The 20,099-nt window shown below is 37.9% G+C and overlaps 1 protein-coding gene across 4 annotated transcripts in view; it reads left to right on the top strand.

Annotated features, from left to right (window-relative positions):
- The window catches only part of ACAA2 (acetyl-CoA acyltransferase 2), a 39,072-nt gene that overhangs the window by 6,789 nt on the left and 12,184 nt on the right, over positions 1-20,099 (top strand). For all 4 annotated transcript variants that reach the window (XM_043888877.1, XM_043888881.1, XM_043888878.1 and 1 more), the window contains exons 2-7: positions 2,137-2,303; positions 8,677-8,805; positions 10,436-10,552; positions 13,026-13,173; positions 15,033-15,208; positions 15,959-16,088. In XM_043888877.1, the coding sequence (XP_043744812.1) occupies positions 2,137-2,303; positions 8,677-8,805; positions 10,436-10,552; positions 13,026-13,173; positions 15,033-15,208; positions 15,959-16,088 (867 nt within the window). The remainder of the gene's footprint in view (positions 1-2,136; positions 2,304-8,676; positions 8,806-10,435; positions 10,553-13,025; positions 13,174-15,032; positions 15,209-15,958; positions 16,089-20,099) is intronic.

The raw sequence follows: 20,099 nt of genomic DNA, 5'->3' as shown, positions 1-20,099 counted from the left end.
GGAGGATTAAAAGACATTTACAGGAAGGCATGGCCTTCCCTGGTGGCTCAGTGCTACAGAACTCACCCGCCAGTGCAGGAAACAAGGTTTTGATCCCTAGGTCTGTAAGAGCCCCTGGAAGAGGAAATGGCATCCCACTCCAGTATTCTTACCTGGAAATCCCCATGGAGAGAGGAAGCAGGCTGGCTACAGTCTATGGGATCACAAAGAGTCGGACATGACTTAGTAACTGAGCACACAGATAGGAAGATACAGTGGCACAGAATAGCCCGTCTGTCAGAGGCAAACATTTGTAATGCACTAAGCTAATATTTTGCTTCCCTGGTGGCTCAGTCGGTAAAGGGTCTGCCTGCAATGCGAGAGACATGTGTTCAATCCCTGGGTCGGGAAGATCCCCTGGAGAAGGAAATGGCAAACACTCTTGCCTAGAGAGTTCCATGGACAGAGGAGCTTGATGGTCTGCAGTCCATGGGGTTGCAAAGAGCTGGACATGACTGAGTGACACTTTCACTTTAATATTTATGGCCTTTTGTAAATATCTGAATGTTTTATCTTTAAATAACCAATTGGATCTGTTCTAAATTATAGTTATGTATGTTGCTCCTAACATTCTTTTAGACTGTAAATTTCTCAAAGTAGAAATCAAAGAAAAAGCTGGAAATTTTTTAGGATAGGTTTAGTTTGTTCTATCAAAAGAGATCCCTGACATAAAGGAGAATTGTGTATCTGGGCACAAACCCATTGTTAGAAAGTCTCATAATTTCTTGGCAAGATGTGGAAATGTGTGCTCAGATTGTCTTTGAGAGAATTTAGCGTATGCAAAGCATAAAGCCTGAAGTCTGTCATACAGTTAGTACCCCCTATATGTTGACTATAATATTTACCTGCAGAGTTGTTTGGGAAGATTAGATATTATATGACAAGTGACGAGATGTCTAGTGCCTAATAAATGTTAATGTGATGAAGCAGCTGTTAACTGATGCTGTTCCCCAGTATGCAGGCTTTGCATTTTTGCATTTTGCTACTCTAGTGGGTGCCTCTCACATCCTGGTCCTTGTAGATTTGTTAAACATGACTTTTTTTCCTTTAGTGGCACTAGAGTGCCTTGAGAAGGGGCAGTTTGTGTCTGTCTGTACAGGGACACCAATTGAACCAGTAGTGATACTGCAGATTTGTAGTCTTTGCATTAATAGATGTATAGATAATTCCTTTGTATCCTTTGTGGTTAGGTCAGATGTAGGAAACTTTGTTATACTCTGACACATATTATAATAGGATATTAGTGAACTAGAGTGTCTTTAGAAGAAGACAGCCAGAATTAAGGAATTATTGAAATGATACTTTTTACATACTTCAGAAAAGAGAATTTAGGTCTGGGAGTTTTACATGTTATCTGACATCAGGTACTGGAGGGGCTACCCATGATAAAGGGTATCTATTTTGCCCATTTTATTCTAAGAGTAACAGATAATAGTTCAAGTTATTTGAAATTCGTAATCTGAGTCATCCTCTGACTCTAGAAGCAGTGACATATATAATACAAATTCAAAGCAGCATATATTCTAGAAGCTATATAAACTGAGTTTGGGATGCATTTGGATAGAACTGGGATTGGTGGATGGACGATTTGGCAAGCCAGGCCAGTTCAGTGTGAGAAAAAAATCATTATGTTGCCCATTCATGGTAACACTGGTTCACACAGTAGAGCATGCCTTTAGCACAAGTTAGAGAGGACCTTTTGTCAGAAATAGTCTGGAGGACGTTCATAGTGTGAGTGGCACCTTTAGTTGGGAGAGTCTTTGATTTTATGACTAAGCAATATATTTCAGCAAATAGAAGCGTTTCCATTTTAAACAAATCATCAGCCAATAATCAGGTTATAAAAATGTTGTCCAGCCAACAAGGATTTGCATCATAGCCTGCCGAGCAGTTCTTGCTGCCAGCATGCAGGTATTGATCAAAATGATAACCCTTAGGACTGCTTGTGTGTGTGACCCATGCTATGTATTACGCGACAGAGATTTTCAGTCATTTGATTGAAAATTGTGCTTTATAGTAAAGTTCACAGAGAATTATTCAAAGCATGTTAGGGATACTGACTAATCTGCAATTGCTTATAAATTCTCCTTGCAATAGGTGTGTTCATCGTTGCTGCTAAGCGGACCCCCTTTGGAGCTTATGGAGGTCTTCTGAAAGACTTCACACCTACTGACATGGCTGAGTTTGCTGCCAGGGCTGCCTTGTCTGCTGGCAAAGTCTCACCTGAAACTGTTGACAGTGTCGTCGTAGGCAATGTCATGCAGGTTAGTAGGGCAGAAGGGAAGTATTCACTCCTATTGCTTTCGTTTATCAGTTTCTAAAAATAATTCCTTTAACATGTCATAATGGTATACAAGTTAATAATAGTTAAAGGTATTCAATAATTTAAGCAATTCCCTGACCCCCGAAGCAGTGGCATATATAATTCAAAGGAGCATATGTTTGGAAACTACATATCTGTCTGGGACTTGGGATACATTTCATTGTTTCTTAAATAACAGATTAATTCCCTTGACTTACTTGAAGTAAATTGGTTCTCTCTGTGTGCCACCTAGGGAGAATAGCAAGCCCAAGCAATGCAATACATCGTCTATAATTTCTTACACACAGTAGAAGTTTGGTCAATGTTTGTTGTGGGGAATGAGAAGCTCTTTTACCCTCTACCTTGCTATATATGGTGTACAAAATAAATCATTCATTTGCAATAATTGAAAGCTAAACATGCCTTCAAAGTGTGGTCAAGATATGGGGACGCTCTTACTCTTCTCACACCTCATTGGTGCTAAGTCCCTTCAGTCGTGTCTGACTGTGCAGCCCTGTGGACTATATAGCCCACCAGGCTCCTCTGTCCATGGGATTCTCCAGTCAAGGATACTGGAGCAGGTTGCCAAGCCCTCCTCCAGGGGATCTTCCCAACCCAGGGACTGAACCTGCATCTTAACATCTCCTGCATTGGCAGGTGGGTTCTTTACCGCTAGTCACCTGGGAAGCCCTGCCGCTGACAGTACTAGAGCCCTAGTCACTGTTCTTCTGGCTTATAAAGTGTTTCCAGACTGGGTGAGAAGCCTTGAGACTACTGCCACCTCCTGCACTGCGTGCTTTCAGCTCTTAGAGCCAGGAGAAGGCTCAGGGAGAGGCGCACAATTGTCCGCTGTGAATAACACTGCTTTGAACATCATGTACAAGTTTCTGTGCGGACACAGGTTTTCATTTCCCTTCGGTGTATGCCTATGAGTGTAAATGCTAGGTTATATGTTACCTCTACATTTAGTTGTTTCAAAAGCTTTCAGATTGCTTTCCAAAGCAGCTGAACATTTTACATTCCAGTCTACAGGGTACGAAGGTTCCACTTTCTCCACATTCTTGTCAACACTTGTTATTGTACGTCTTTTTTTTTTAATCACTGTAGCCATGCTAGTGAATGTGAAGTAGTATCTCATTGTGGTTTTAATTTGCATTTCCCTGATGATTGATGATACTGAACATAATTTCATGAGCTTGTGTCCATTGCTATATCTTCTTGAAAGTGAAAGTGAAAGTCACTCAGTGGTGTCTGACTCTTTGCAACCCCTTTTACTGTACAGTCCCTGGAATTCTCCAGGCCAGAATACTGGAGAGGGTAGCTATATTCCCTTCTCCAGGGGATCTTTCCAACCCAGGGATCGAACCCAGGTCTCCCACATTACAGGCGGATTCTTTACCAGCTGAGCCACAAGGGAAGCCCAAGAATACCGGAGTGGGTAACCTATCCCTTCTCCAGTGGATCTTCCCGACCCAGGAACTGAACTGGGGTCTCCTGCATTGTAGCCGGATTCTTGGAGAATGTCTAATTAATATCCTTTTCCCACTTTTTAATTAAGTTATTTGTCTTTTCATTGTTGATTCATAAGTGTTGTTTTTATATCCTAGATACAAGTCCCTTAACAGATAACATGATCTGCAAATATTTTTCTATACTTGATTATCTTTTCATTTCTTAATTGTATCCTTTAGAGTATGAAAATTTTGAATTTTGATGAAGCCCAATTTTGGTTGTTATTGCTCAGGCTTTTAGTTTCATTATCTAAGAATCTATTTCCAAATCTAAGGTCGTGAAGATTTATTCCTATGTTTTCTTCTAAGTTTTAGCTCATACATTTAGGTCTTTGGTTTATTTTTATTTAATTTTTATATATGTTTTGAGGTACAGGTTCAAATTCATTCTTTTACATATGACTATCCAGTTGTTCTAGCACCATTTGAAAAGACTCTTCTTTCTCCCATTGGACGGTCTTGGCACTGTTATTGAAAATCAGCTGGCCATAGACACATGATTTTATTTTTCGATTCCTCATTCTATTGCACTTATCTGTATGTCTGTCCTTTATATGTCAGTTCCACACTGTCTTGATTATCTTCATTATCATTGCTTCATAGTAAGTTTAGAAATCAAGAAATATGAGTCTCCTCAGTTTTTCTTTTCAAAGTTGTTTTGGCTATTCTGGGCCTCCTGCAAATGGACAAACAGATTCTAAAATTCATATTTTAGAATTTCTATGAAAAAGTCAGCTAAGATTCTGATAGGATTGTTTTGAATCTGTAGGTCAGTTTGCAGAGTATTGCCATCTCAACAATTATTCCTAAGTATTTTATTCTTTTACATACTATTGTGAATGAAATTGTTTTCTTATTTAATTTTCAGATTGTTCATAGCAAGTGTATAGAAATGCAGTTGATTTTAAGAAAAAAGAAATACAGTTGATTTTTATATATTAATCTTATATCCTGAAACCTTGCAAAACTCATTTATTAGTTCTAATGGTTTTCTAGTTGATTACTTGGATTTTTTATATATAACATCATGTCATCTGAGAGCAGAGATAATTTTGCTTCTCCCTTTCCAATCTGTATTTCTTTTACTTTTGTGTTTATTTTTCTTGCCTCATTACTCTGTCTAGAAACTCTGATGTTGAATAAAAGTGACAAAAAATGGATATTGCTCTCTTGTTCCTGATACTGTGGGGGAAAGCCTCTGGTCTTTCTGCATTAAGTATGGTGTTATGTGGGTTTTTGTAGATTTCCTTTATCAGATTGAGGAAATTCTTTTTCTATTCCTAGGTTGTTGAGTGTTTTTATCATGAAAAGTTGTTAGATTTTGTCAGTTGCTTTTTCTATGTCAACTGAGATAATCATATGATTTTTTATTTTTATTCTGTTGATACAGTGTGATAAATTAATTGACTTTCAGGTGATGAAACCTTACATTTCTCGATGACCCTTGCACTGGTCATAGTGTATAATTCTTTTTCTAAATTGCTGAATTCTGTTTGCTAGTTTTTTATTGAAGATTTTATACCCATATTCATAAGAGATATTAATCAGTAGTTTTTGTGATGTCTTTGTCTGATTTTTTTAATCAGTATAATTCTGGCTTCATGCTGAATTGGGAAGTGATCCTTTTCTATTCTTTAGGAACAGTTCGTGAATTACTGGTATCTTCTTTAAATGTTTGGTGGTATTCAGTAATGAAGCCCGTCTGTCTTTTTTTGTGAGTAGTGTTTTGTACTAATTAATTCAGTCTTCACCCCAAGAGAAAGAAATGCAAAAAGGCAAAATAGTTGTCTGAGGAGGCCTTACAAACAGCTATGAAAAGAAGAGAAGCTAAAGGCAAAGGAGAAAAGGAAAGATATACCCATTTGAATGGAGAGTTCCAAAGAATAGCAAGGAGAGATAAGAAAGCCTTCCTCAGTGATCAGTGCAAAGAAATAGAGGAAAACAATAGAATGGGAAATATTTCTCTTCAAGAAAATTAGAGATACCAAGGGAGCAACATTTCATGCAAAGATGGGCAAAATAAAGGACAGAAATGGTATGGACCTAACAAAAGCAGCAGATATGAAGAAGAGGTGGCAAGAATACACAGAAGATCTATACAGAAAAGATCTTCGTGACCCAGATAATCACGATGGTGTGATCACTCACCTAGAGCCAGACATCCTGGAATGTGAAGTCAAGTGGGCCCTAGGAAGCATCACTACGAACAAAGCTAGTGGAGGTGATGGAATTCCAGTTGAGCTATTTCAAATCCTTAAAGATGATGCTGCACTCAATATGCCAGCAAAAGAAAGTGCTGCACTCAGTATGCCAGCAAATTTGGAAAACTCAGCCGTGGCAACAGGACTGGAAAAGGTCAGTTTTCATTCCAATCCCAAAGAAAGGCAATACCAAAGAATGCTCAAACTCCCACACAATTGTACTTATCTCACACACTAGCAAGTGAAAGTGAAGTGAAAGTTGCTCAGTCGTGTCTGACTCTTTGCAGCCCCATAGACTATACAGTCCATGGAATTCTCCAGGCCAGAATACTAGAGTGAGTAGCCTTTCCCTTCTCCAGAGGATCTTCCCAACCCGGGGATTGAACCCAGGTCTTCTGCATTGCAGGCGGATTCTTTACCAGCTGAGCCATAAGGGAAGTCCACATGCTAGCAAAATAATGCTCAAAATTCTACAAGCCAGGCTTCAGCAATATGTGAACCGTGAACTTCCAGATGTTCAAGCTGGATTTAGCAAAGGCAGAGGAACCAGAGATCTAATTGCCAACATCCGTTGGATCATCAAAAAAGCAAGAAAGTCCCAGAAAAACATCTACTTCTGCTTTATTGACTATACCAAAGCCTTTGACTGTGTGGATCACAACAAACTGTGGAAAATTCTGAAAGAGATGGGAATACCAGACCACCTCACCTGCCTCCTGAGAAATTTGTATGCAGGTCAAGAAGCAACAATTAGAACTGGACATGGAACAACAGACTGGTTCCAAATTGGGAAAGGAGTACGTCAAGGCTGTATATTGTCACCCTGCTTATTTAACTTCTATGCAGAGTACATCATGAGAAATGCTGGACTGGATGAAGCACAAGTTGGAATCAAGATTGCCAGGAGAAATATCAATAACCTCAGATATGCAGAATGACTCCATGCTTACGCAGAAAGGAAAGAAGAACTAAAGAACTCATGATGAAAGAGGAGAGTGAAAAAGTTGACTTAAAACTCAACATTCAGAAAACTAAGATAGTGCCATCTGGTCCCATCACTTCATGGCAAATAGATGGGGAAACAGTGGAAACAGTGACAGACTTTATTTTCTTGTGCTCCAAAATCACTGCAGATGGTGACTGAAGCCATGAAATTAAAAGACACTTGCTCCTTGGAAGAAAAGTTATGACCAACCTAGACAGCTTATTAAAAAGCAGAGACATTACTTTGCCAACAGAGTTCCCGTCTATTCAAGGCTATGATTTTTCCAGTAGTCGTGTGGATGTGAGAGTTGGACTATAACGAAAGCTGAGCGCCAAAGAATTGATGCTTTTGAACTGTGGTGTTGGAGAAGACTCTGGAGAGTCCTTTGGACTGCAAGGAGATCCAACCAGTCCATCCTAAAGGAAATCAGTCCTGAATATTCATTGGAAGGACTGATGTTGAAGCTGAAACTCCAATACTTTGGCCACTTGATGCGAAGAACTGACTCATTTGAAAAGACCGTGATGCTGCGAAAGATTCAAGGCAGGAGGAGAAAGGGACAACAGAGGATGAGATGGTTGGATGGCATCACTGACTCAATGGACATGAGTTTGAGTAAACTCCGGGAGTTGGTGATGGACAGGGAGGCCTGGCAGTCCATGGGGTTGCAAAGAGTTGGACACAACTGAGTGACTGAACTCAACTCAACTCAACTCACTTGTTATAGGTCTATTCTGATTGTCTATTTTTTCTTGACTTGGTTTTGGTAGTTTATTTCTTTCAAAGCATTTTTCCTCATCACCTGAGTTGTTTAATTTATTGGGCTTCCTAGGTGGCATTAGTGTTAAAGTACTTGCTTGCCAATGCAGAAGACTTAAGAGACATGGGCTTGATCCCCAGGTTGGGAAGATCTCCTGGAGGAGGGCATGCCAGTCCACTCCAGTATTCTTGTGTGGAGAATCCGCATGGACACAGGAGCCTGGCAGGCTACAGTCCATAGAGTCACAAAGAGTCAGACATGACTGAAGTGACTTAACATGTGTGCATCTAATTTATTGGCACACAGCTGTTCATGGTAGTCAGTTCTCAATATTCAATATAATGTTTTGTATAGTTGCTGAGTTCGTTAAATTAGCAACTGCTGAACAACCATTCCCAGTGAAATGACAGTTCCTGTGAGCCTCCAGCCACAAAATATTTGTTAACTGAGCAAAAAATAACCTTGTTTTATGTGTGTTTCTATGTTAATAAAGCTTCCCTGGTTATTACAGTGTGCAGCCAAGGTTGCGAACCACAGTCTCCAATGCATCCTTTGTTAAAGAACATACTACTTTGAGATAGCCTATTCCATTTTTAAACAGCTCTGATTGTTATAAAATTCTGTATTCTCCTAAAGATTTAATATAAGAATTTCTCATACTTAGTTTGTTTAAAAACCAGTCAACCAAATTACAGTATATATTCAAATCATTCACACTTACTGTATAAAATACGTTATACCTGTATGTATTATGTTGTACCTTAGAGCCACATTGTTTATAATTGTTTAAAGATTGTGGACGTTTTAGTATATTTTGTCCTTCTTCTTGATTTCCTAGATTTATAGAGGCAATTCTTTTTCTTTTCCTTCTGTTCCAGAGTTCTTCAGATGCTATATACTTGGCAAGACATGTTGGTTTGCGTGTGGGAATCCCAAAAGAGATCCCAGCTGTTACTATTAACAGGCTCTGTGGCTCTGGTTTCCAGTCCATTGTGAGTGGATGTCAGGTAAGAGCAGCATTTTATTGAATTCTCTGAAAATATTAATAGTAGAGGAAATGCCTCGCTTCAGTGTAACTCTAGGTTTTCAATTTTATAGTATTTATGAAGAGAGGTCAATATTTGATTTTTCTTGGACAAATATTTATAGAAAGAAAATCTTTTTTGATGAGTACATTACGAACATGCAAGAAAATCATTTCATAAAAGCTAGTGATGCGCCCTGGAAACACTTTGCTAAATGGAATAAGCCAGTCACTAAAAGACACATACTGTATGAGTCCACTTATATGAGGTCTCTAGAGTGGTCAGATTCATAGAGACAGAAAGTAAAATGGGGATTGCTAGGGCTGGTGGGGAAGAGAAAATGGGGAGTTAATGTTTAATGGATACAGGGTTTCAGTTTGGAAGCTTATAAGACTTCTGGAAGTAATGGTGGTTGGTTGCATAACAATGTGAATGTGCTTAATGACTTGCACAGTTAGAATTGATTAGAATGGTACTTTTTATGTTATGTGTATTTTATCACAGTTTTGACAAAGCTAGTCATGACTCATTTTTATTGAGTGCTTCCTATGTGCCAGACACTGTGCTAGATTTACATTCAGTATCTCACTTAATCTTCACAACAGTCCTGTGAGGCAAGAACTGTTATTCCTATTTTATAGGCAAGGAAATTGATTATTAAAGGCATTAAGTTTACTAAGTTGTAGAGGCAGAATCTGATGCCAGGTCTGCAAGAGTTCTAGGTAAGGCAGTTCAAAACAGTGAATAAAGACTATAAGGTAAGGAAGGGAGTTGGAGAATTTAGAGGATGATAAGAAATGTATTTTATTATAAAGGTACTGAATAATACTGTTGGTCAAAGGACAAGCTAGCATGATCTCTTTGAGGGGTAGTTGGGCAAATAGATTTCCTCCCTTGAGCATAGGGAAAAGGGATACAGTAAAATTTAATTTGACAATGTCTTCATGTTTTCAAAGTCTTCATATTTTATTACAAAATAAAATGAAAGATAAAACGTAATGAACAAGTTACTTTCACGTTTATTTATTCCTGTTACAATATATCTTAGGTAGCGACCCTGATTTTCCTAGCAATCATTTTAAACATTGGGCTCTTGGAAGATTGTTATTTGCTGTTTTTCTGAGAAATGTAAATAGTGGAAAAAATTGGAATAAACAGATTCCTCTTTATGACTACCCTAGGTTAACATAGTTTTTATAAATCTGGTCTACGTCAGGTTCATTGATTAATAAGATAAATTTTACTTTTGCCTTTTTAAGGGCTTATTCTTTATCTGCTGGCAATCTCTACATTTATACTAGACATTAATATCTCTGCTAGTTTTCAAGATGTGTATTGAGTTAAGAATTACCATTCCTTGTCAAAATGTAGGTAGGATTTGTTACTTCTGCATAAATGATTGAAAAGTCTGCTAGTTTTTTTCCTCCTTATATCTTGGGAATGAATATTTTAACATTCACTTTGAAATTACTTTTATTTTCCTTTGAGACACTATAATATGAAAGTTTTACTGTAAGCAAGGGTACTTATTAGCTTTACTATTGGTTTACTGCTTAATACATATTTCTGTCACAATAAAAAGATTTTGGTGCTGTTGTTTGTTTTTAAATAGGAAATTTGTTCTAGAGACTCTGAAGTTGTCTTGTGTGGAGGAACTGAAAGCATGAGCCAGGCTCCCTACTGTGTCAGAAATATTCGTTTTGGAACTAAGTTTGGATCAGAGCTCAAGGTTGGAACCATTAAAATTTTTAAGAATTATTTCTCATGCTATTATACTGTAATTTTAATAACACCATTTTGGGGCAGAGAAGAAAACTTAAACCAATTCTGTTAATAGGGAGTTGGCAAGATATGAATTATTTGAAATCTGTAAACTATTTCATAATTGTTAATTTTGACATTTTAACTCATATAAAATTAGACTTTATCTCAGCACACCTCTGCTAGTGTAATTAACACCTGCGGAGATGAAGGAAGGGAAGTATGGATTAAACAGATGGGTAAAGATTGAATTAATCTCTCTACTGAACAACTTGTAAGCCAAATAATTAAATCTTTGCCATAATTAATAGAAATTTTATTTCTGGAGCAATCTCCATCGAATAGATTTCTTCTTTACCACAGAAAACATTCTCTTCAAATAGGTTATAGTGTCCCAAGTCAGTCAGATAAACAACAGTCGTTTATGAACTGCCTGAGTAGTACTGTTAAGAGTGATAGTGTGCTGTCCTTTCCCAGTCATAATCATTGATTTATCCTGTCCACCCTGTTTCTCACCTGGCCTTTTTGAAAGTTGAAATGAATAAGACTTAAATAATATGAGATAATATTTAAGATTCCTAATACATTTGAGAAAATCTTTGGAAAGACAGGTCAGCAACTCAAAGGGTGACAAGGCAGTCTAGAAGAAACAGGTGGGGCCCATTTATCAGAGACTAACTAATTGGATAACAAAAATCAGCCTATCTCAGGCTTTTTTAGCCTCACAGTATCTGGGAGAACCTGCTGTTCCTACCACTGGAGGTGTGGGATGGAAAAAAGAGCACAGCTATACTCTTTCTGAGGGCGTTCGTAACTGCCTTGCAGAGGTGGCTACAGGGCAACGTTGCATGAGAATTGAAGTTTCTTATGAAATGGAACCTTGAGAGTTTAAGTTTTGATTGTAGGATGACTTCCTACATTCTCACCCTGCACATTTAACATTGTTGCTTCTCCTTAGAGCCCTGTGTTTAGAGCAGAGAATGTGTGCATTTTATTATGGTGTTTTTATTTTTTATTTATTTTTTAATTTATTTTAATTGGAGGCTAATTACTTTACAATATTGTAGTGGTTTTTGCCAAACATCGACATGAATCAGCCACAGGCACACATGTGTTCCCCATCCAGAATCCCCCTCCCACCTCCCTCCGCATCCCATCCCCCAGGGTCATCCAGTGCACCAGCCCCGAGCACCATGTCTCATGCATCAAACCTGGACTGGTGATCTGCTTCACATATGATAATATACACGTTTGTTTCAACGCTACCCTCTCAAATCATCCCACCCTCGCCTTCTCCCACAGAGTCCAAAGATTGTTCTTTACATCTGTGTTTCTTTTGCTGTCTCCCATATAGGGTCATCATTACCATCTTTCTAAATTCCATATATATGCGTTAGTATACTATATTGGTGTTTTTCTTTCTGACTTAACTTCACTCTGTATAATAGGCTTCAGTTTCATCCACCTCATTAGAACTGATTCAAATGCATTCTTTTTAATGACTGAGTAATATTCCATTGTGTATATGTACCACAGCTTTCTTATCCATTCGTCTACCAATGGACATCTAGGTTGCTTCCATGTCCTGGCTATTGTAAACAGTGCTGCAATGAACATTGGAGTACACATATCTCTTTCAATTCTGGTTTCCTCAGTGTGTATTCCCAGCAGTGGGATTGCCAGGTCGTATGGCAGTTCTATTTCCAGTTTTTTAAGGAATCTCCATACTGTTCTCCATAGTGGCTGTACTAATTTGCATTCCCACCAACAGTGTAGAGGGCTCCTTTTTCTCTGCACCCTCTCCAGCATTTGTTGTTTGTAGACTTTTTGATAGCAGCCATTCTGACTGGTGTGAGATGGTACCTCATTGTGGTTTTGATTTACATTTCTCTGATAATGAGTGATATTGAGCATCTTTTCATATGTTTGTTAGCCATCTGTATGTCTTCTTTGGAGAAATGTCTGTTTAGTTCTTTGACCCATTTTTTGATTGGGTCGTTTATTTTTCTGGAATTGAGCTGCAGGAGCTGCTTGTATATTTTTGATATTAATTCTTTGTCACTTGCTTCGTGTGCTATTTTCTCGCATTCTGAAGGCTGTCTTTTCACCTTGCTTATAGTTTCCTTTGTTGTGCAAAAGCTTTTAAGTTTAATTAGGTGCCACTTGTTTATTTTTGCTTTTATTTCCGTTCCTCTGGGAGGTGGGTCATAGAGGATCCTGCTGTGATTTATGTCAGAGAGTGTTTTGCCTATGTTTTCCTCAAGTTTTTTTAGAAAATGTCTCAGAACCAAATATAAATCATAGTAATAGTAAATGCTTATCAGAAAATCTTATTTTACTTTTACCTTTTTTGTTGGAACTGTTGATTATTTAAAGAAATGTTAGCATATTACTTTCAAAAGAGACACTTTACAAATGACTTTATCAATGTCTTTTAATAGCTGGAAGACACTCTGTGGACAGGATTAACAGATTCACATATCCAAATGCCGATGGCAGTTACTGCAGAGAATCTTGCTGTAAAACATCAGATAAGCAGAGAAGATTGTGACAGATACGCCTTGCAGTCACAGCAGAGGTGGAAAGCTGGTCAGTGAAAGTGGTTATTACAGATATCTTTAGGAGGAAAACTAGGAAAGGTTTTTATCCTTTTAGATTATAAAGGCCATACAATAGTATTGTTTAAAATGATACCTTTTGAAACTCGTATTTTTTTTATTATTTCTTTGTTTTTAATGCTTAAATATTCAATATTCTGTTAATGATTGCAAATTAATTGGAAGTTTCTCTTTTGAAGTATGTGAATGCTACTTAAAAAGTAGTGTGGATAATTCATCCTATCTGGACACTTGAACTTTGCCCCAGACGGGTCAGTAGAAGACTCTGAGGGCTATGATACACTCTGCTGGAGGTGCTAGCTCTCTGAGGCAGCTGGGGCAGAGGATGTGGTGCCTCAAGAGGCATCTCATACTCACAAGAAGGGGATGGTATGTTTGGGGAAGACTCACTGGGAGTCCTTTTATGAGTTCCCTCTCCCATTCCTAATTGAAAATAAGTGCACCTGCCTCAGAGACCCAGAACTAGCCCCAGGCCTCAGCTCTGGTGCCCTGTGTAACACTGCACACTGCTGGTGAGCCAGTCCAAAATGGGCAAAATGACAGCTGTTCTTTTATCAGTATTTGTTAGTCCTCTGAAAGAGTTTTGAAAACTAAACTGTTTTAAATGAGCAGACACTCTTAATTAGGGAATATTAAATAAGTGAAATAGTGAGGATAAAGTTCATTTTAGTATTTCAGAGGGATAAGTGGAATGGAGCTGATCCAAGTCATACTGTTTTTAGTTACACATTTAAGTGGAAGGGTATTGATCTAAAGGTAAAGAGTTAGTCTGTTTGTAGTTTTGCCATGGACTGATTTTCTGACTTCAGTCATTTATTCACCAAGTATTTATTCACTGTGCTAATAATAGAGGTAAAAATATTTGCCTTCCCTTTTTCTCTAACAGAATTGTTGTGAAAAAAAAATAAAGGAAGTGTTAGCCTGTTATGAAATGGCATCAACTTTAAGGTGGTATTATTTCTAACTTGAGCTTCCCGGGTAACTCAGTGGTAAAGAGTCACCTGCCAGTGCAGGAGACATGAGTTCAATCCCTGGGTTGGGAATGTCCCCTGAAGGAGAAAATGGCAACCCACTCCAGTATTCTTGCCTGGAAAATCCTTGGATAGAGGAGCCTGGAGGGCTGCAGTTCATGGGGTTGCAAAGAGTCAGACACTACTGAGTGACTGAGCATGCATGCACTCCTGACTTACTCTATTTCTGAAGCTTTAGATTAACTATTGTCCACTCCAGTCAATGGGATTGGAAGTAGATAAGCTATTTTACTTAGAACTGTGTCAGTAATAGGGCATATAATTTCTTCACATTGCCTGTCATTAAATTTCATTGATAGATGACTTGGTGACATAGACAACTTGGTAACCTTTTTTCTTATTGTGATAAAAACAGTTAACATGAGATCTATCCTCTTAGTAAAATTTTAAGTGTACAATACATTCCTGTAGACTATCAGTATTAATACAACTTGGTAACTTTTTAAACTATTTTGTATCTCACCCAGAGAAGTTAAAAAAAGGCATTAAATCCATTTGATGCCATTACGTCTGTAGGTAGCAGGCAAACACTAATAATCTAGCACTGCCTTATAAAAAATATTGTAGTAAAAAAAAATGTCAAAATTGTAGTATTACAGAATGTATCTGCATGGGTAACAGTATATTAAATCCTCCAATAGACAAAGTAAGTTATGTAAGTAATAAAAGCTTATATTAAAGTAGACTGAGAGGAAAGGACAGAACAGAAATTAAATTGAAGGATATATTTGATTTCATTTTTCTAGTTTATGTTCTTTTTTTCTTCCCATTCTTATGAATAGTCTTTCTACTCTTTTAGCTAATGATGCTGGCTACTTTAATAATGAGATGGCACCAGTTGAGGTGAAAACAAAGAAAGGAAAACAGACAATGCAAGTAGATGAACATCCTCGGCCCCAAACAACCATGGAGCAGTTAAATAAACTTCCTCCAGTGTTCAAGAAAGAAGGAACCGTTACTGCAGGGAATGCATCGGTAGGTAGCACCTGGGCCTACCTTGAACCCTTCTTGATGTGTTCACTGCAAACTGATCAGGCAATATCTTTTATATGCCTTTCATGCTGATCTTCAGTTACTTAGCCTAAGCTAGTGGTGTTCATATTCTGTTAATTTGGGTTTTCATACTCCAAAATAAATTAGGGGGCCCTTATATAATACTCTGCCAATTTCTTAGTCTTTTCAGAATGTTAGAAGGAAATCTACCTGGTTTGTTTTTTTTTTTTTTAACTTTTTATTTTGTACTGGGCTGTAGCCAACTAGCAAACAGTGTTGAGGTGGTTTCAGATGAGCAGCAAAGGGACTCAGCCATACATACACATGTATCCATTCTCCCCCAAACTCCCCTCCCATCCAGGTTGCCACATAACATTGAGCTGAGTTCCATGTGCTGTCCAGTGAAATCTACCTGGTTTATTATTTTACTTTTTCTTCCTTATGTATGCACCTCACCAGATTTCTTCTTAAATCTACCCACATCTGGATATAAGCTTTCCCTTTACATTCTTTCCTGTTTCCATTAGTGAGGTTGTATTCTGTGCCTGAGACAGTCTCTTTAATACAGCAGTTTATCACTAGTGCTACAAATCACTAGTGCTACTTGTTGTGTTCCAGATTATGGGGCTGCTTCCTATATGTTGCCATAATCCTAATAGCACTCCATTAGCTCAAAGCTTGATTAACTATATTCTTTTACCCTCTAGTTAATCATCTGTGTTTGTTTCCAAGGGGGTTTCCGATGGTGCTGGAGCTGTTATCATAGCGAGTGAAGATGCTGTTAAAAAACATAACTTCACACCACTGGCAAGAATTGTGGGCTATTTTGTGTCTGGATGTGATCCCACTATCATGGGTATTGGTAAGTTTGCAGTGATACAAATTGGTTCTGTTATGTTTCTGGAGGTAAATCTTCTTTGGCATTCAGATTCCTGAAACAGTAGCCACATCAAGGTCACTTTTGGAGAAAAGGAAATTGGTCATCAGTCATTTAAACAACCCATCTTTATGAAAATCTATGCCTGGCACAATGGGAAGACCAAAACCATGTAAACTTCTTGTGGGCAGTAATCGTGTGATGTTGTCCATTTAAGATATATAAAATTAACACACAGTAAACAACAGAGAAGCATTACAAGGTAATGACAAGACAGACAAAAATGGGAGATGGGAGAAATCATGGGATGAAGTAGAGAAGTTACGGACCCCGCTGGGTGTTTTACACATGATTTTACGTGTAGCTCATTTAATCTTCCCACAACCCTACTAAGTAAGATTTTGTGAATAGAAAAATTGAGGCTTGGGGGGATGGTCTTGTAAAGTTCAAAAGCAGTAAGTGATGAAATGGGGATGTGAATCCAAATCTCTTGTCCCAGTGCTCTTTTCCCTCTTTTGCCTCAGGAAGTCAAAGAAATAATGCACCTGGCCTATCTATGACTTAATAGGAAAATGAAAAATTCTAAACAATGCATCTCAATTGGCAAAATACTAGCAGGAGAAAATTTGAAACTCCCTACAAATATGTATAGTCTTGGTTCCAAAAATATGAATTAGAAGGAAAACAAAAAACTTTTTTTGCTGGGTACACTCTTAGGAACTGTAGATAATGCTGAATTTTAATAGTTCCTGCATCATTCTCTGGGGAGACAGGGAGCCAATTATGTGCCTCACAAAAATAAAATTGGCTTTGATCTATCCCACCTATACCTTCATACCCCAAGAAAAAGCCTGCCCTAGGTTATAGATTGAGATTTTTGATGAGCCAAAGATTTTCCTATATACTTAGTTAGGCCTTTTTTGACTAACTAAATTGGTTTTTGAAGTAGGTCCTAAGATTAAAAGGGAGATCACCTGTTTCCAGCCTGCCTTCTCAGAAACCCTTCAGTGTAAGCCTCTAGGTGCTACTCAGATAAAAATCACTTATGTTGATTTGGGACTAAATTAATACCAGCCATGTTCGTTGCCATGTCCTTGAGAGATTTATCTCTGTACAGAATTCCTCAGAAAGAAAGCTGGCATGTCCATACCTTGTCATTTTTCACTGTGTTGTAAATTATGTCAACCAGAACTGCAAGCTTTGCAACCATCTGTTAAAAGTCATTTGTTTTTTTCTTTATTATGGTTTTAAAAACTTACTTTCAGCTACCTACTGTCAGCAAAGTACAACTTTTGTCTTAGAAATGAATGGTAGCTTTAAAAATTAAACATCTGTGTATTGGTATGGCATTTATCATTTTGTTATTTATGGCAGTAGTTCCCAGCCCCAAATGATGATCAAAATCTAACCATAACCCTAGTCCACCTCAAGATTTTGTTTCGTCTAGTAGGTCCAGGTAGAACCTTGAAATATGGGGTTTTTTCAGTGTATAGCTGGTTTTGATGATCAACCATATTTATTTGATATAGATAAGTAGTTATTTTGCAGTTTTCAGTTTAACCTCTCTTAAGAGTTTCTGATACATTGACATTGTCAGTGAACAAGAAAGTTTAGTTTTTCTTCCGCCTATTCTTGGGCCTGAATATATGCCCTGTAGTATATAATAAATGCCATTGTGGAAGAATTCTGTTTTTCCTCAGGATTGGGACAGAGCTCTGTCCCATACCATAAGATGTCCTCCCCCTCACCTAAATAGCTCATCTCTCAGGTGTAGTATGGGGCCAAACAAGGTAACTGCATGAAGTGCACCAGCTGAATAAATAAGGGAGAGTAGATTATTGAGTATCTGGTGGAGATTGATTCATCAACCCAAATTCTAAGAATAGTTGTTCTCCAGTTATGCAGTTATTCAACATATAGCAATGCTCAACCCTGCCCAGGAGGTGCAGATCCAGAAAAAGGTGGAAAGCCAGGAATTGAAGAGCACAATTAATGGCTCCAAGGAAGGACACAGTTATGGAGAAGCAGTGCTCCCTGGAACTCCCCATGAGTGGCAGTGGTAGAGGGTGGGTAGGTGGAACTTTGAGCCTGTTCGACTGGGACAGCTCTAGCTTTACCTGTTATTGGGCTTCATTTGTAGAAAGATAAGCTTTAAAAGAAACGGGCTAAAACCAGCTCAAAGCACTTTGGATGAGAAGCTTATCACCACCAAAGGCACCCGAGGTTACATAGCTATTAGTGGTAGGAGCCATTACTAGAAATAGTGTCCTTTTCCCAGCAAAACTACGATACCTTCCTAAGGCCCAGTAGATAGCAAAGTGGTAGGGAAACAGTCCTTTAAAAATTAGCTTGTAGCCTAGCATATTGTTACAATTGACTATAACAATTCTAAGTTAATACTAACACATTTAGTCATGCTGACTATGATTATGAAGGCAGGGATGTGTGAAGAATGGTTTTACATCCTCAGCTTTTAGTTGTGTGTAGCTTTCACACCTGTGGGTACTGCATCCCCTGACCATGCTAAATAATCAACGCTCTGCTATTGTCTATCCATCCATTTTCATGTCTTAAAGATACAAAGAGAATGCAGAATTAGATACTGTATTAAATTAGTAGCCCATATAGAACTGATGCTTTAAATCAAAAAGTGTTTATTGGTAGCGCTACCCATCAACAGATAATTGTCCAAGAAACGTTTTAACTAGGTGACCAAATTATTATAGTTAGATTGTGTTATGCTTTTCTTGTGAAGACCAATTTACATATGTTTGTGAAGCTTGTTATAAAATGTTTGACTATTTGAATTCAACAAAACACCTCATATTTCTCTTTTTAGATGTTTATGGAAGTTTTATTCTCTAAGGGAAGATAGAGAAGTAGATAATCATCCCTAGCCAGATTTTTTATATTTTGGAAAGAAATATCAATTTACTTAAAATTATGAGCAATATTAAAAATAAGCTCCAATACCTTGGCCACCTGATGTGAAAAGCTGACTCAGTGGAAAAGACCCTGATGCTGGGAAAGACTGAGTGCAGAAGGAGAAGGGAGCAGCAGAAGATGAGATGGTTAGATAGCATTACCAACTCAGTGGACATGAATTTGAGCAAACTCCAGGAAATAATGAAGGTTGGAGAAGCCTGGTGTGCTACAGTCCATGGGGTCACAAAGAGGCAGACACAACTTAACGAGTGAACAACAAAATTGAACTATCATTAGTGATCATCAGAAATCTGGGACTTAGAGTTTATTTCCAAAGTTTTTTAAGGTGGATTTGCATTTCTTCAATGAGAGTTATGTTTTATTTCAAACCTCTGCCTCCTGTTGGAGTTACAAACATGTCCTTCTTTTAGCTATCTTTTCCCTGAAGTGCCTGGTAGCTTTTTATCTTGCTGTGTCCATGTGGAGATACCAGTGCTATTTCTTGCCTTTTGTCCAAAATGGGCCTGAAAATTCAGAGTGTAGCCACAGTCACTTCTCTCCTGGGAATGTATATGATTTGTATTCCAGGAGAGTACTCAGTTTGCGTTGGCATTTGGTGTTAAGAACCAACATGGGAATTCCCTGGCAGTCCAGTAGTTAGGACTTGGTGCTCTCAGTGCTGCGGCCTGGTTTTGATCCCTGTTTAGGGAACTTAGATCCATGTGCCAGTTGCACGGAGCGGCCAAAAGTTTTTTAAAAACTAAAGTTAAAAAAAATAAAATATATTTTAATAAACTGTCTATACAAAACCTCACTGCTTTGGCTGTTTGAACTCTTAAAGTCATTTATGGTAGAATTTTTCATGTTAAGTCTCTCGTCTACAATTTGCATAAATAGCTCTTCATCCTTGTCCCATTTTCTGTTTCTTACTGTCATATCATTTAATATTGTGTGCTGTCAGGGTAGCAAGATTTTTAGTTACTGCCGCATTATTTCCTCCTTACTTACCTATTTAGTAAAAACGGAGAAATTTGATATTTACAAGATGAAATTGGTTTTTGTTCTTATATA

The sequence above is a fragment of the Cervus elaphus genome, chromosome 27, assembly GCF_910594005.1.
Source record: "Cervus elaphus chromosome 27, mCerEla1.1, whole genome shotgun sequence".
Taxonomy (NCBI): domain Eukaryota; kingdom Metazoa; phylum Chordata; class Mammalia; order Artiodactyla; family Cervidae; genus Cervus; species Cervus elaphus.
Note: the sequence above shows the minus strand (reverse complement) of the source record. Positions and strands in the feature narration are given on the sequence as shown.